The following is a 14,425-nucleotide window of genomic DNA, read 5'->3' as shown; positions in this document are numbered from 1 at the left end:
CGTTCGGCTATGTGGAGGATTAGCTTCAATGCAGCTACAATGGGCAGATGAGAGATGTAGGAAGAAAAGCAAGATAGAAATGGAATTTTCGGATAACAAAAAAACAAGATGACATGTTGAAACGCGTCGGTCGAGGAGTCATTCACGTAGCCGGTATATACAGTTTAGTGGCATTACATTTACGCTACAACCTTAGGTTTGTTCGTTATGCACAGAATACATGTAGGTATATGGACACAGTAGACAAAGGGAGATCAGCTTCAAAACGATGTGTGATGTATACATTGCATGCTTGTAATGATGCACTGAAATCGTGACCACAACCATAGACAGTGGGAGATATTCTGACTAAAATGTGAATAAGCTGTCTACAAGATCATGTGAATATTCAAAGTCTTCTCGACTCCTTCAATCGGCCTTGCCAAAGTTGGTACTTTGGATCATGGTTCTTACTTCTCTTGCTCAGCATTTTGTTCCTCTATAAACTTCTGCCATCTCGCATTACCACCTTGAGCCATCTTTGTAAAGTTCTCCCTGGAATGTGGAAGACCTGGAACTTCCGCCCGGATGAGAGTACCATATTTGGTGTACAAGGAGTGCTGAGGAAGATGCAGGATCTCGTCAATTTGGTCGTGAAAACCATCTGATCTGAACAACAAGTGGAGCAGCTCACGATTCCTCGTTTGATCATGTAAGCTTTCATACCACCTTTGGGGAATCCACCACCTGCTACCTTGGATTTTAGATCAGCTACTAAAGCGTTATAAGCTTGTTGATCTTGAGGTTGAACAGTGGTCTGGTTCCTGTATTTCCGATTATATTGAGCACTTTTACTTTCCGATTTGACCTGATGAGGGCAATCATTGGGTCAAATGCGTGAGAGGTTCCAAATAAGCATAATAGACTTACCTTCACAGGTTTTTCTTCTTCTTGATAATCGGGATCATGGGTTTTATCCTTCTTTTCATGCGCAACTTCCAAAGTGGAAGGATACTCGCATTCTAAGACTTGATTAGTAATAGGTTGATGGTCAGTTATGACATTGTCAGTCGATATCAGTGGTTGACTTTGGTGAGAGAGCTTGTCATTGGAGTTGTACTGGGAATGCTCAGCGGTAGGAGCTAAAAGCTGAGGGTCAATACATGTTGTCGAGGGCTCAGCAGACCAATCCCTGAGCTGTGAGGAGCTGCTGATATTCGTGCACTGCTCATTTCGTTGTGAGATGGTACCGACATTGATGAAGCTGGCAGATGGAGCAGCCTGTTGGGAAAACCTCTCTTCTTGATTCCGATAAGAATTTGACGTGGCATGTGATTCCGCGGTTGGCAATGGCTGAGGCGCATTAAGCTGTTTGAGATCTGATATGTGTAAATTACTTGATGATCCTGGATGATCAAAACCGGTAGGGAAATGTCGCTCATACAAAGGTTGTTCGACAGCAGGAGATAGGTGAATCGAGACTTGTGTCGCAGCAGAATTTGAAGTAGATGGCGAAGCGACCGGAGTAATCGGATAAATATGAGTAGAAACTCTCGTGGGAGCTGTTTGAGATTTGTAGAAAGAGTCTTCTCCATTTCCGTTCATGGCAGCCGTGCGTGAAGGGATCGAAAGCGGGGAAGGGGGATAAACGATTTTTTGAGATCGAGGATCTGCGATAATCTTCTCATCCAGGTTGGGTTGCGGGTGGGCTTCGTGAGAGGTTGGATTGAGCTCAGGTCTGTCTTCTGTCCTTGTCGGAGAAAGGACAGTTTTGCTGGTTTCAGGTGTAGGAGGAAAATGAACAGTCTTCAGTCTTTTTGATCTTCGCTATATAACGGAAACAATGAGACACATCAGCGGGTTACCTACACACAATACATCAATCATCGAAGTTATATATTTACCTTCTTTCCAACTAAACTGGGTTTTTCTTTCCCTTTACCTATCTTGTTCCAGAATTTACCATCAAACATATTCTTATCATTAACCAGGTAAGGTTTAGTTTCGACTGGTTCTTGTCGAATGGTACAATCTCTTATCCAACCTTCAGCTAAAGGTATACCTTTACCATCGGATTTGTGTGAATTCACCATAGCGGTTAATTCATTTATACCTTTTAAACATTGAGAGAAATCATCAGGTTTCAGGAAGATTACTCGTGTAGCTAAATTAATCGATTTCGATATCGTTCCTCCGTTTTTCTGTAATCCATCAAAATGTCGATATTAGTACAATATCTTTTTATGTATGAAGAAACAATGAGCCATAAATGACATACTTCGATATCCGCATTCATTTCTTGAACTGCTTGAGGAGTACCGACAACCCAGAAAGATTCGCCGAAGAAAAGAAGGTCGAAAAACACTTGATCATCCTCAACTTCATTGTCTAAATAGTTATTTGTCGATGAAGATGTGTACCTGGTAGAAGACGAGCTTCCTCTATTTGAAGACGACATCGTGATATGAACACGATTATCTATGTATAATTTAGTGAAAAGGAAGGAAGAGGAAGATCAAAATAACTACCTCTGGCACACCCTTGTCACCTCCTACCCCTTCAACTTTCGCCCTCATCTTGCTCAATCCCACGTCACCTCCTGCACACGGACCATCAATCGGTATTTTATATCTGTGCCACATCAGCTTATGCTTTTCATGTGAATTGACATGTAACGATTGAATCCATAACAATACGTATGTTGTTGGAATGTATAGTCAATCTAATATGCCAACAACAGAAGCATTTGCGATTTGGTGTATCCTCAAAATAGCTGATTTAACAGGAAGATCAGAAATACCCATTCCAATATATGTAACAATATGGCTTTATCTTTAGGTATTGTAAGTCCCATACTGTCATTTGGTGTACACACCATTTACACTCACTCTTCGTACGATCATTCTCGATTGATAATGTGTCGATATCCACATTTTACCATTAAAGAACCGATTTGATCCTAATATCAGATTTTGGATTTTACCACGTAGCTCAGTTAAAAGATATTCTCTTCAACCTTCTCAATGCACAATAAGGTGCTCATTTGGCAGAACAGATGAATCGCTAAGAAGGGTATGGCAGTAACGATCTCTAAACATGTTGATGACCCCTCGAAAACGACATCAAATGAATTGTAAAATCCTCGAAAGTATTCTCCTGTCTCGAGCTTCATTAGCATATGTGGTTTCCCACTATATCCGATTCTCTGTTCCATTTGTTGGTGATGCATCCTCTGTTGTTGATTGACTGTACCGTTGCTTTAAGGAGATGGGGAGAGAAGGAAAGATTTATGCTATATCTCGTAAGTTAATCCATAAGCTGGTTTGAATTATTTAGATGAAGGTGAATGAGGTTTCCCGAAAAAGCCAATGACGCGCATGCCAAGATCATAACGGGGACGGGTCAAGGCGCGCGACCACATAGTCAAAATACGGTGTCGATTGATAGGCGCGCCAGTTTGATCTCATTATTTTTCCTTTTTAAGCTATTCTTTGATTGAGCGGGCACAGCACATAGCGACAAAGGCAATTTCTTCTCTTTTTACATGTCTCATCTTGATATAACCCTTAATACCTATCATTATTCATTATCCATTCATTGCCTATACATCGCTCAGTATATCAGTATCAATCATCTTGCAAGCCACTCAGTCTTAGACACAGATAGTACTAGGATCTTCGAATTAATCAACAAAGCAATTTTGTGTGAAAAAAGAAATCAACTTGCTCAACTTCTTTTGTCAAATCCGATTAAGACAAACCGCCAGTTCATCAACCCCCTTACCATTCTTCAAACCCTCATACATCCTCTTGCAAGATATCGGTTGTTACCATGATATAGTAGAGAATGTCTTGGTACACCACTTTACATTACCAATAACAGTATTCTCAAGCTCAACAAAGTGTCGATCGCTCACGCGTATAACCTCTTTATCCTCAATTCGCGTAAATCAGCTTTTCAACTCTCAAATTCTACTTTTAACCTTTCAGTCCGTATAATCCAACAAGATGATCATTCCACCTGATCCAGAGAAAGATCCAAGACTATTCGATCCATCAGCATCTACATCTTCATTGGTACAACCTTCAGAATTTGATGATACAACTTCACGTTGGGATGGCGAGTCATTACCACCATATGAAAGACGTAGAAGTTCACGTGGGTCAATAATAAGTTGTATCAATGATGAAGATGATATTTTTGCAGATCACCATGCTTCAGCCTCAACTTCCTCATTATCAACACCAGTCAGACATGTTAGACAACCACCTCCATTGATAATACATAATCTACCTAATCAATCCCAACTACGATCATCACCTATATCGTCTTCTGATTCTTTAACACCCACAGCATCTAGACCTTCATTAGTTTTACCTCATTTCAATCCAAATCCTTCTTCCACGCTTGTCGACCCTACATCTTCGACATCGAAGTTATGGGAAAATTCATCTTCAACAACATCAAACAGATCAAGAGGAAAGAAAAGGATATGTGGCTGTTTACCCATACCACCTTCTACATTTCAAAGGTGGTGGAAAAAGTGGAAAAGGTGGATACAAGCTATAATAGTTTTGGCTTTAATTGCTATAGGCCTGGCAATAGGTTTATTAGTTGGGATGAATAAAAACAATCATAAACCTTCTCCGGCTACAGCGCCATGGCAAAGACCTTGGATGGATCAGGATACAGATGGTAAACGAGTTGCTCAGTGGGCTGTAAGTCACGCGTTTCATAAGATTTCAACCATTATAAGCTAACATTTGACATCGTCCTTGTCTAGGGCAATGGCTCATACAACCTCACGTATACTGATTCACGGGTAAGTCAACTACGGATCTTGTTAGCTTGAATTCATCTCTTAACGCTAAATACCAATATCATTGCTTCTTCTCCTTTTAGGATGGACCGTCGGATTTAGAAGGCAAATTTACCACAGAATGTAACAACTTCTCACCTTTCAACGCCACCACCTCTCCATTTTCCAACCTTTTCACTCCATTCCCTCATTCAACAGTATCCCTGGCATCGTTCTCTTTACCTTTCTCATTCTCGGGTAAACCCTCTTCAGACATATTCATAAATGCAAAAGGATTGGGATCAAGTGGTACTCTCAATTTTCTTGGTTCCGATGGTCCTGAAGCTATCATAACTGCTGGAGAAGAGGGAAAGATTCTTATAGATGTTATAATAAAATACTCAGGTTGTCAAGATTTGTCCACTATGATGAAAGTATGTAAGATGACTCGAGGGACTGATGGTTTGGGAATTGGAATTTATGTGAGTGTTTCAAAATTCTTGCCCTTCGTTATTCACTAAATCAAACATATGGCTCGTTACTCGAAACTGATTCGAATGTGTTTATCCGTTCTCGCGCAGAGTCCCAGAGAAACCGATGGCAAAATGACCAACCCATTCAAACTCGATCCAAGCGCTGTACCTACCAGTTTAATCGTTATCCGTTTACCACCCTCCCTCTATGGCCCTAACACACCTCCTCTTGATTTACCGTCATTCTCATTGAGCGCCGATAACATGGTGGTCAACTTTGGAAATTTGAACAATGTTGTTTCTTTCGATTCACTCAATCTTGATACCATGCGAGGTGGAGTCGATGTTACAAATGCGCAAGCAAAAAGAGCGTCTATTGTAGCTTATGACGGACATGTCAAGGGAACTTGGAACGTCACAGAGACTCTCATCGTGAATGTAACAGAGTAAGTACGGTTTCTGGAAATCAGTCGTTTTGTTAACTGATTGTTTTTCATTTTTTGCAGGGGTTCTATCACATCCGATGTCATTCTCAGTGATCCCATGTCATCTTATGACGATGCTCCAACTCTACCATCCATCTCCGACTACACTGTAGGCCGTCGTACACCTACACCTTCACCTTCACCTGATGACGATACTTCTACAGACGACTCAGATTCCGATGTTGAACAAGCTGTTCATGCTTTATTCAATTCCACTACACCTGGTCCAGATAACAATTCCACAAGATCAACTATTGTAACTAACTTGTTTACCACATCCGGATATGTCAATTTGAGATACTTACATCAACCTTCAACAATAGATTTATCAGCTATTATTGGCACGCAACAAGGTAATATGAATATCAAATTTCATCCTTCATACGTTGGACCATTTATAACTAGAACACATTGGGGTCAAATCAATCTACCTTCCCCTGGAGCATCAATGAATTTAGATCCAAAAGCACAATCGAGAATCAGACAATTATTGATTGAACCTATTCAAATTAAAGAGAATACAACTTTTTCTGTATTAGGTTATACTCAAGATAAATTACAACATTCCACAGATACTATATCAGGTTATGTTTATTGGGCAAATATGAATAAAACCACATTAAAACCAATTGAAAGAACTTTGAAAGATGTACAAGATGATTCAGAACATGATAATGATAATCAAGTTATGATATTAGGTAATTGGGGTAATGTTGATATCACCTTTGATGGTCAGTAGTAACAGTTATTGGTAGTATATTCTTATATTTCTATAATAAATTAATACAAGAATTTCAGGTCGTGTTTGATACACGTATAACATACAATTCAGTTAATGTAGCTTATAACCAATTACAGTGAATTATATACCTCTATTAGTACATTTACTATAGTATCACTACAAAAGATGATTGATTTGTACAAGTACATGTATACGATTTCATATATAGGTTGATGATTAGGGTTGACTGTATTCTTTTATAGATGATAGATCAAACGCACTGACACTCTTCTCCCTCTTCCCTCTTCCCTCTTCCCTCTTCCCTCTTCCGCGCTATATACTAATAACATGATAACATTCCCATCAAAAGTACACAACACACACGTAATATACACTACACAACGCATTGACCCTCTTCTAGAACAAGTAAAACATAAACATCCTGTATAATCAATGCATGGATAACACATGTTTTGGATGGTTGTCTCTTTTTTTGTCGGGAAATCACTGAAAATCACGAAAAATGACTTTTACTTTTTCTTGTAAATCATATCATACAAACTGGTTTTGAGTGTAATTCGAAAGCATCTTCTTCCTATCTTTTTGGTGCATTTTCACTAATAACCTAATTTGTATTGAGAACATTTCACCAATTAATTATATCAAACAACCAATAGACTGATTTACTTGGGAATCTATCTACCAGCTCCTTGATCAAAAACACTTTCCTTCTTCTTCCTCTTTCTCCTCTCTAAAACAATGCGACTACCGAAACTTCAAACATTGGAACCTAGTGGTCCACCTACAGATAAATATGGAAAGAAGTTATTTCAAGGCGAAACATTTCATATTATACCTAATTGGAAAGAACAAGAAATGATGGAAAAAGAAATACCATCATGGGATTTATATGGAAATCTTCAAAATTTTATATCGGTAAGTATTGTCTATTTATGGTTGGTATATATTTTGAGAAGAAAGATACTTATTGTACAAACTTGTTTTCCAACAGGAAAGAGCTGGAGGAATATTGCTTTCCATGGAACAAGCTAGCTACATTCTAATTCGACACCCAAATATAAACGAATTTGCTAACTCAATAGAAGAAAAAAATATCTCGAAAAGAATAATTCACTTTGATTGGGTTATGGATAGTTTATGTGCTGGTGAAAGATTAAGCAGACAATCATTTTGGGGTATTCCAAGGAAGATTGCAGAAGTCAGAAAAGAGGAAGGGAAACTCGGAAACCCTGATCAAGATGGAAATCAAGTGAAAACAAAACAAGGAGGGGAACAACATTTCTTGTTCGTGAATAAATTGGCACAAGATCCTCGTAAACGTGTAAAATTATCTGCTCCAGCAACCTATACCCCTAGGTTTCCAGCCATTCCTACTCAACAAGCGTCATTCTACTTTGCATCTGGGTCATCCAGAAACTTCAGTGAGTCGATTCCACCTTCGCTGATCCAGGACAAAGCCAACTTCAGCGTGGCATATCCGGTCTATCAACATGTGAGTATAAGGCGTTATAGTGCTCAAACTCGACTGCTGAGTGTTATTAAACAGCACAACCCTCTATTCAAGCCTACGCCATATTCGTCTAACGAACGATCTCATATGCTTCGGGGTGGTATATATTACATCGGCGGTTCAGTAACTGCTAGAAGGGCTATCGAAAGAAAAATAGAGGTAAATTCGTCTCCTGTATACCCTGAACTTATTCGTTTATTTCACCACTATGATAAAACTATTGATCATTGCTGATATCCCAGCTATCTTCTGAATATATATCATGCTACAGGAATGTGGTGGGGAGATTACAAATTTTCTTGAAACGGCTAGAACAGTAATTTTCTCTGATCCTATATCTTGTCCTGATAAGGATATAATATACCGTAAATTAGATAGAGCTTTGAGACATGGTGCAGCTGTTTTGACTGAAGGCTGGGTACATGATTGTTATAGACTTGGAAGAAAACTTGCCGAAAGTCCATACAAGGTAACAGCGAATGATATACAAAATTCAGCTTGCTGGATTAGAACTAAAAGTGGTAATCTTTTCAAATCGCCTGAAGAGCAGCTATTGATAGCTAGGAAAATAATAGAAATACCTTCAAAAGAAGAAGTTGAGAACGAATTAGTGAGTTCAAAGTCACGCCTCAAAACATATCGTAATGAGATATTCACTTAAAACCTTGGATTTTATAGCTGAGGGGATCTCGTGTTTATCCTACGCCTATATCACCGGAAGCGGAAGTTCCAACACCCGGAATGAAACTGAAAGACGAACAATCAGCTTCTTCGCTGTCTTCAGTCAAGCCAGATCTTGTAGTCACCATGCCACAGTCATCCGTACTAGCAGTCTCAGATGATATTAATGTGAGTGGTGACCCCTTTCTTACGACTCTCGTCTCTACTGACCAGACAATATACACAGTCAAAAAAGGCTGTGCAAGAGGCCAGAGTAGAAATACAAGCCAAAAGATTGATAGACGACGATGAGGATTTGGATATATTCTGTACCGATGCAGAAGATGAGCCGAATGACCAGGATCAGGATGAAGAAGATCAGGAGGCTAAAAATACATACAAAGATGATGATCAAGATGAAGAGATGGAAGCCGCTGTACTGAAAAACGCGCGGAAAGGCAGAATCATTCGCACTGGAACGTCCGAGAACAATGTGAGTGAGGGTTTTCTCCTGGGCATCCAACCACCTACATCAGGTCAATGTTCACGCAAGTTGTAGAATTCGACGAATGAAAACGATGATTCCGAATTTTCGAGTGATTTGTCTAGTGAAAGCGATTACGAGAAGTCGCTGGCTAGTGCAACTACAAAACGTTCACGTCAGACAAAAGGACGAAAATCTGATGTGAGTTCCAACTTTTACTTTCTTATCACAAAGTTTTTGCCGAAAATGGCAAGCACACCTCTGATGTCAACTCTTATACGTATAGCCACCCGCTGCCGGAAAGAAGTACCAACGTCAACGGACTGTGGTCGACCCAAAAGAGCAAGATAAGTACGATGAAGTGATCAGAATTCTTAGGAATCAAGTTGAAGCCGGCGGACTGCCTACAGGAGGTACCAGGCTGTTCGTCAAGAAATTCGGATTGGTATGTGCATAGATGGATTATTACAAAGTAACTTTGAGTACCGTAAATCGTGACATAGATCTAACTTTTTTTGAATTCTGTATTTTCCTGCCCTCTTAACAGGAACCTACCTACAGGCGATATAGTGGTCTAATTCGACAAGCTGTTCCTGGTATGGATGCTCAACAATTAGGACGTAGGCCTGGTAGACCAAAGAAAAGGAAGTCTGTTTGATCTATTTTTCGCTATCATTTCGTCTAGACCGACTCGGTTAGATCATAATTGAAAATCCTGTACATCAGGTACCGGAACAATAATATATACGAGTCGTTTTGACAATATGTACAGTAGTGATTCAAGTAGTTTCTTTGCAAAGTATACATATTCAGCTAATCCGAGTATCATGCGTTGTTCTCTATATCAAAGTACGAGATTCTTGTTACATGCATATGATGACAGCATAGCTCAGAAATCAAGCAAACCATGTAGACAGGTGAAAAGATAGACTTATCGGTAACAAGCATGATTTCAGGCACGAGGAATGTACGCAAGTTGTAGAAGAGACGAAACTTAAGCTTTGTTCGGTTTTATTCAATTTCACTTTATTGTTTCTTTCACATATTAGACATGATTTTCACCCATACCCATTGGTTCCACCTGGATACTATTTGAGAACTCCTCATCTTGAATCTTACGGTCATGTACTAGCTATCTTACAGCGTTAACAGTGAGCTTTTGGGAAGATGTCGATATATCAACAAACACCACTTCCGCCTGATCCTAGGAGATTAATGACATCCCATCAGCCGAAAGAACCAGAGCCAAAGCATGATGATAAGCTACTTTTTGATGGTGAGAAATTCTATGTACATGGTAGGCTTGATGAGAGGGCAAATATGGAGAGGTACATTATCGTAAGTGACATGTATAATGTTTTCCCCTACTTAAAGCTTTATTACGAGTCTCGGGATACGAAGAGAGATGGACTAGGGTCCTTTGATGTGTCGCATAATCTTATTCCACGAGAATATATACTGATCATCATGATGAGAGTAGGATAAAGCAGGTGGTAAAATAGTTGATAGAGAAGAATCGACTTTTATCATAGTACCTTATGATCCCTATTATGCAAGATCATTTGCAGAAAGTTTACCTCTGGAACAAGGTGAAAAGATGATTAGTATAGAATGGATTAAACAAAGTATACAAAAAGGCGACATAATAAGTAGAAAGGTATTCTGGGCTATACCTAGAGAAGATTTACCTAAACAACCTTCAACCTCATTATCATCATTTAATGGCTCAACTCGATATAATGTTAAAGATGTCGCTCAACCATCAACACCTTCATCAACCTTTCATCATCCATACCCACCACCTTCAAGCAGTTCAACTGATCCTCACGATGGTAAACATGGTAATATTATAAACAGATATCAGGATAATGGTCCGGAGAAACGAAAACGCTATGAGTCTGAGGATAAAACAGTGAGTTTCTCGAACCGTCATATCTGTGATTTTACATCCACATGAAATGTTTCGCACATACGGTACTTGCGTATATCTTAATAAATGGTGGCTCTTTCTTGCAGCATCATTCATATTCTGCCTATGATCGTCATACCTCTCTTGTTAAGCGTATTTATCCTACAACTCCCCGTTCCGATAACAGATATAGATCACATAAAGGGATATTTGAAGATTACTATTTCTGGGTTGTTGGTAATCCTTCGAAACGCAGATATTTAGAGGATCTGATTATGGTAAGCTCAACTTGTCTGCGTCGTGATTCATATGATCTCCCCACCGCAGATCTTATCTCTTCATTCACCATGAACAACATAAACATTTCTGCCTAACGTTATATTGACTGCATCCATTGTATTGTCTCTGTAGGCTGAAGGTGGAACAGCAGTACGCAATCTCGAACAAGCCAACCGAGTTATATTCTTTCAACCTGATCAAGGCTTCTTCAAACAAGCCAAAGTAGACTATCACAGAGGTAAAGGTGGTTATGGACATGGTGTTTTATGTTTAACTTATAAATGGGTTATAAATTGTCTAGAATCGAACAAATACTTGGATCACGAAAGATATGTCATAGCGAAAAGCGATCTCCTTGAAGACTCTTTTTGGAGTATGGTAGAAAGACAGAAACCCGAAATCAAAGATTCACAACAACATGGACAATCACGTGGTCAATTTCCTCCTTTACCTACTCCTCAGACGGAAATTAGCTCAGCAAGTAATTCATCGTATAAAGTGGGATCGTCGCAAGCGAATAATCAAGACATGAACAATAGTCCCCAACGAGCGGCGAAGCTACTTGACGAACTGCGATCGAAAGTAGATGTTCTACTCGAATCTGCTAGACAAGCAAACCTGCTAGATCCTATAATTAACCTGAATACGACTAAAACGACAAGACCAGAGGTATGTTATAATCATTCCTTTACTCGGTTATACAAGCAAATTAATTTTGTCCTAGGAGACCTCACGGAACGATATATCTGGACGAAATCGTTATCCAACTCCAACATCGCCTCCCAATCAACCAAATCCCACACATCGACATTCTGTTGGTGGAAATGCTCATTCAGCTTGGCAGGGTGATAGGGGATCTACAGACTCTTCTAGTTTATCAGGACCGTCAGATCAATCTCGAGTGAGCTCCACAGATTGAGCTCATGTTGAACCAGCTACGTGTACTTACCATAAACACCATTCTAGTTTCTGACAGATTTCAGCTTTTGGGTGATTGGGGGTCGAGAAGCGACAATTAGCTTAGAAAGCAAGATTATCGTAAATTTGAATTCATCCATTTATATCTTGTTTTCCTAATTCTTCTTTGATTCCACTGACTATTGTATCTCAATATCGATAAACATCCTATAGGCGTATGGAGGAAGAATCGCACGTTCAATGAATTCAGCAAGTCGAGTCATTTTCACGCGGACCACAAAGCAGTCTTTGGTACGATCGATACTTGAAAAGTATGATGATATCATGGATGATAATGGTCTTGGAACTGGTGAAAAGCGTATAGCAATTGCAGAAAATTGGATACATGATATGAATAGACACCAAAGACTGTTAGATCACGGACCTTATCTCGTCAATAGAGATTTCATCATCAATTTAGAATTATGGGATAAGGCTTTCCCGTTTAGAATGATCTACACAAATAGAACAGCCTATTTCAATACGGAAAATAAACTTGCCCAAAGGGAAAAAGAATCCTCCCAATCTGATCGAGTCGTCAATGTCCATGTCAAGCAGGAAGAAGATATCGAATTGAAAGAGCAAACATCAACACTTAGTCCCAACAGTTCGATCAACGCTTGCAGACCACCATCGGAACCTCCTAGTCGACCTGCCACTCCTCCTGGACCCCCTCCTCCCGAGCCACCCCAAGATGTCATGATCAAAGATGCGAGATCTTGTCACCTATTCAATACCATCGAATACGATAACCCTCAAGCCGTAAGTAACACTCTTTTGAGATGACTTCCGATATAGTGTGGCTGATATCCACATCAATGTATGTGAATAATCTATTATAGATGATAAATGCCAAACTTCTCTTGTCTGAATCACTGTCCACTCTTCAAACACCTCAAACAACGATGACATCCACGCAGAACCGAATCGGTGCAGAAGAAGATGATTATGCGGACTTAGCTGGTGTATTCTCAAGTGACGAAGAGGGGATCGACGATGAGGATATGGCTGTTAATATCGATGAGGATGATAGTGAACTTTCTTCAATTCCTGAAGAAGATGTGAGTGATCTTCAGATATTTTACCCAAGTACAGGCACACTGAAAGAGTCGTAGCTAAATCGCAATTGATTCAGCTCATCATATCGAAACCTAATAAGCGATTTAACCACAACAAGGATAGGGGTCTCATTGCGAAACGACCTATATTTGCGAATAGGAAGTATGCGGAAGCATTAGAAATAGGAGACCAGGACGATAGTGATGATGACGATTATATTCCTTCAAGAAAGGTTCGTGATATAATTTTTCGTGTAATTTGGTTCTGATCCTAACTCTTGCTTTACAAGTAGAAATCCACCGATAAAAGTCCGCTTGCAGTTTCAAGACTATATTCAAGATCTTCTGCTTCTTCATCATCCAGAACAAATAGTCGCAGTCCGGTCAAAATCACATCACATGCCAAGATTAAAACTAAAATCAAGAATGTCAAGGAATATCCTGATCCTGATGAAGAAGATGAAGAAGAGCATGAGAAGGACAGAGGGGAGAAATACGAAGGGGATTCGAACAAAGATGGACAAAACAAAAAATATAAATACGATAAACCATTATCAAAAGATCAAGAAAAGTTTAATGACTTATTAGAGAAGCTGAAAACCAAGTTAGATAGTGGTGGATTTCCAGATGGAATGAAAAAATATATCAAATCCCTTCCCAAAGCTGTGAGTTGCATTACCATCCCGAAACTTGCCTTGAAATCTTCTCATCCATGTCTGTGAATGATATCGAACGATCCCATGTCAAATTAGCTAACTCACTAAATGTATATCTTCCTTTTTTCCGCTTTCGTTGGGCTTCCAGACTAATATTTATTCCAAATATCTACATTTATACAGAAAAGCTTTACCTAATTTACCTTTAGGTGGATTTCGTAAAACCCCTTACTCAATCTAGGATTCAATCTAGAAGTAGCTAATCCTAAGTCATAGCAGAAACCTCATGTTGTATACTCGAGTATTTTGATAAGTACAGTATGTGTGTGTATATATCTACGATCAACTTATGTATGTTTATATTCGATGCAGATGCATTTGTGAATGCCAATATGATTGAGATGTGCTGCACGCAGGCTAAAGTTTGTTCTATGA

General features: G+C 39.3%; 4 protein-coding genes across 4 annotated transcripts; 3 read left to right on the top strand and 1 right to left on the bottom strand.

The window, feature by feature from the left end:
• Positions 1–449: 449 nt before the first annotated feature.
• L201_006990 (uncharacterized protein) lies at positions 450–2,437 on the bottom strand (the record flags this gene model as incomplete). Its single annotated transcript, XM_066222701.1, has 5 exons — positions 450–599; positions 674–847; positions 910–1,806; positions 1,884–2,180; positions 2,258–2,437. 5 exons carry the CDS (start codon positions 2,435–2,437, stop codon positions 450–452), a joined length of 1,698 nt encoding a protein of 565 aa, XP_066078798.1.
• Positions 2,438–3,986: 1,549 nt separating this feature from the next.
• Positions 3,987–6,474, top strand: L201_006989 (uncharacterized protein; the record flags this gene model as incomplete). Its single annotated transcript, XM_066222700.1, has 5 exons — positions 3,987–4,697; positions 4,763–4,801; positions 4,882–5,259; positions 5,359–5,696; positions 5,757–6,474. 5 exons carry the CDS (start codon positions 3,987–3,989, stop codon positions 6,472–6,474), a joined length of 2,184 nt encoding a protein of 727 aa, XP_066078797.1.
• Positions 6,475–7,215: 741 nt separating this feature from the next.
• L201_006988 (uncharacterized protein) lies at positions 7,216–9,789 on the top strand (the record flags this gene model as incomplete). Its single annotated transcript, XM_066222699.1, has 9 exons — positions 7,216–7,392; positions 7,469–7,969; positions 8,024–8,146; positions 8,259–8,597; positions 8,666–8,836; positions 8,895–9,140; positions 9,207–9,332; positions 9,418–9,576; positions 9,679–9,789. The coding sequence occupies 9 exons, from the start codon at positions 7,216–7,218 to the stop codon at positions 9,787–9,789; spliced, it is 1,953 nt and encodes a 650-aa protein (XP_066078796.1).
• A 509-nt stretch (positions 9,790–10,298) lies between these two features.
• L201_006987 (uncharacterized protein) lies at positions 10,299–14,231 on the top strand (the record flags this gene model as incomplete). Its single annotated transcript, XM_066222698.1, has 11 exons — positions 10,299–10,469; positions 10,612–11,043; positions 11,148–11,318; positions 11,452–11,988; positions 12,044–12,220; positions 12,286–12,357; positions 12,451–13,038; positions 13,119–13,337; positions 13,412–13,567; positions 13,628–13,999; positions 14,139–14,231. 11 exons carry the CDS (start codon positions 10,299–10,301, stop codon positions 14,229–14,231), a joined length of 2,988 nt encoding a protein of 995 aa, XP_066078795.1.
• Positions 14,232–14,425: the final 194 nt, after the last annotated feature.

Source organism: Kwoniella dendrophila, chromosome 9, assembly GCF_036810415.1.
Source record: "Kwoniella dendrophila CBS 6074 chromosome 9, complete sequence".
Lineage (NCBI taxonomy): Eukaryota > Fungi > Basidiomycota > Tremellomycetes > Tremellales > Cryptococcaceae > Kwoniella > Kwoniella dendrophila.
Note: the sequence above shows the minus strand (reverse complement) of the source record. Positions and strands in the feature narration are given on the sequence as shown.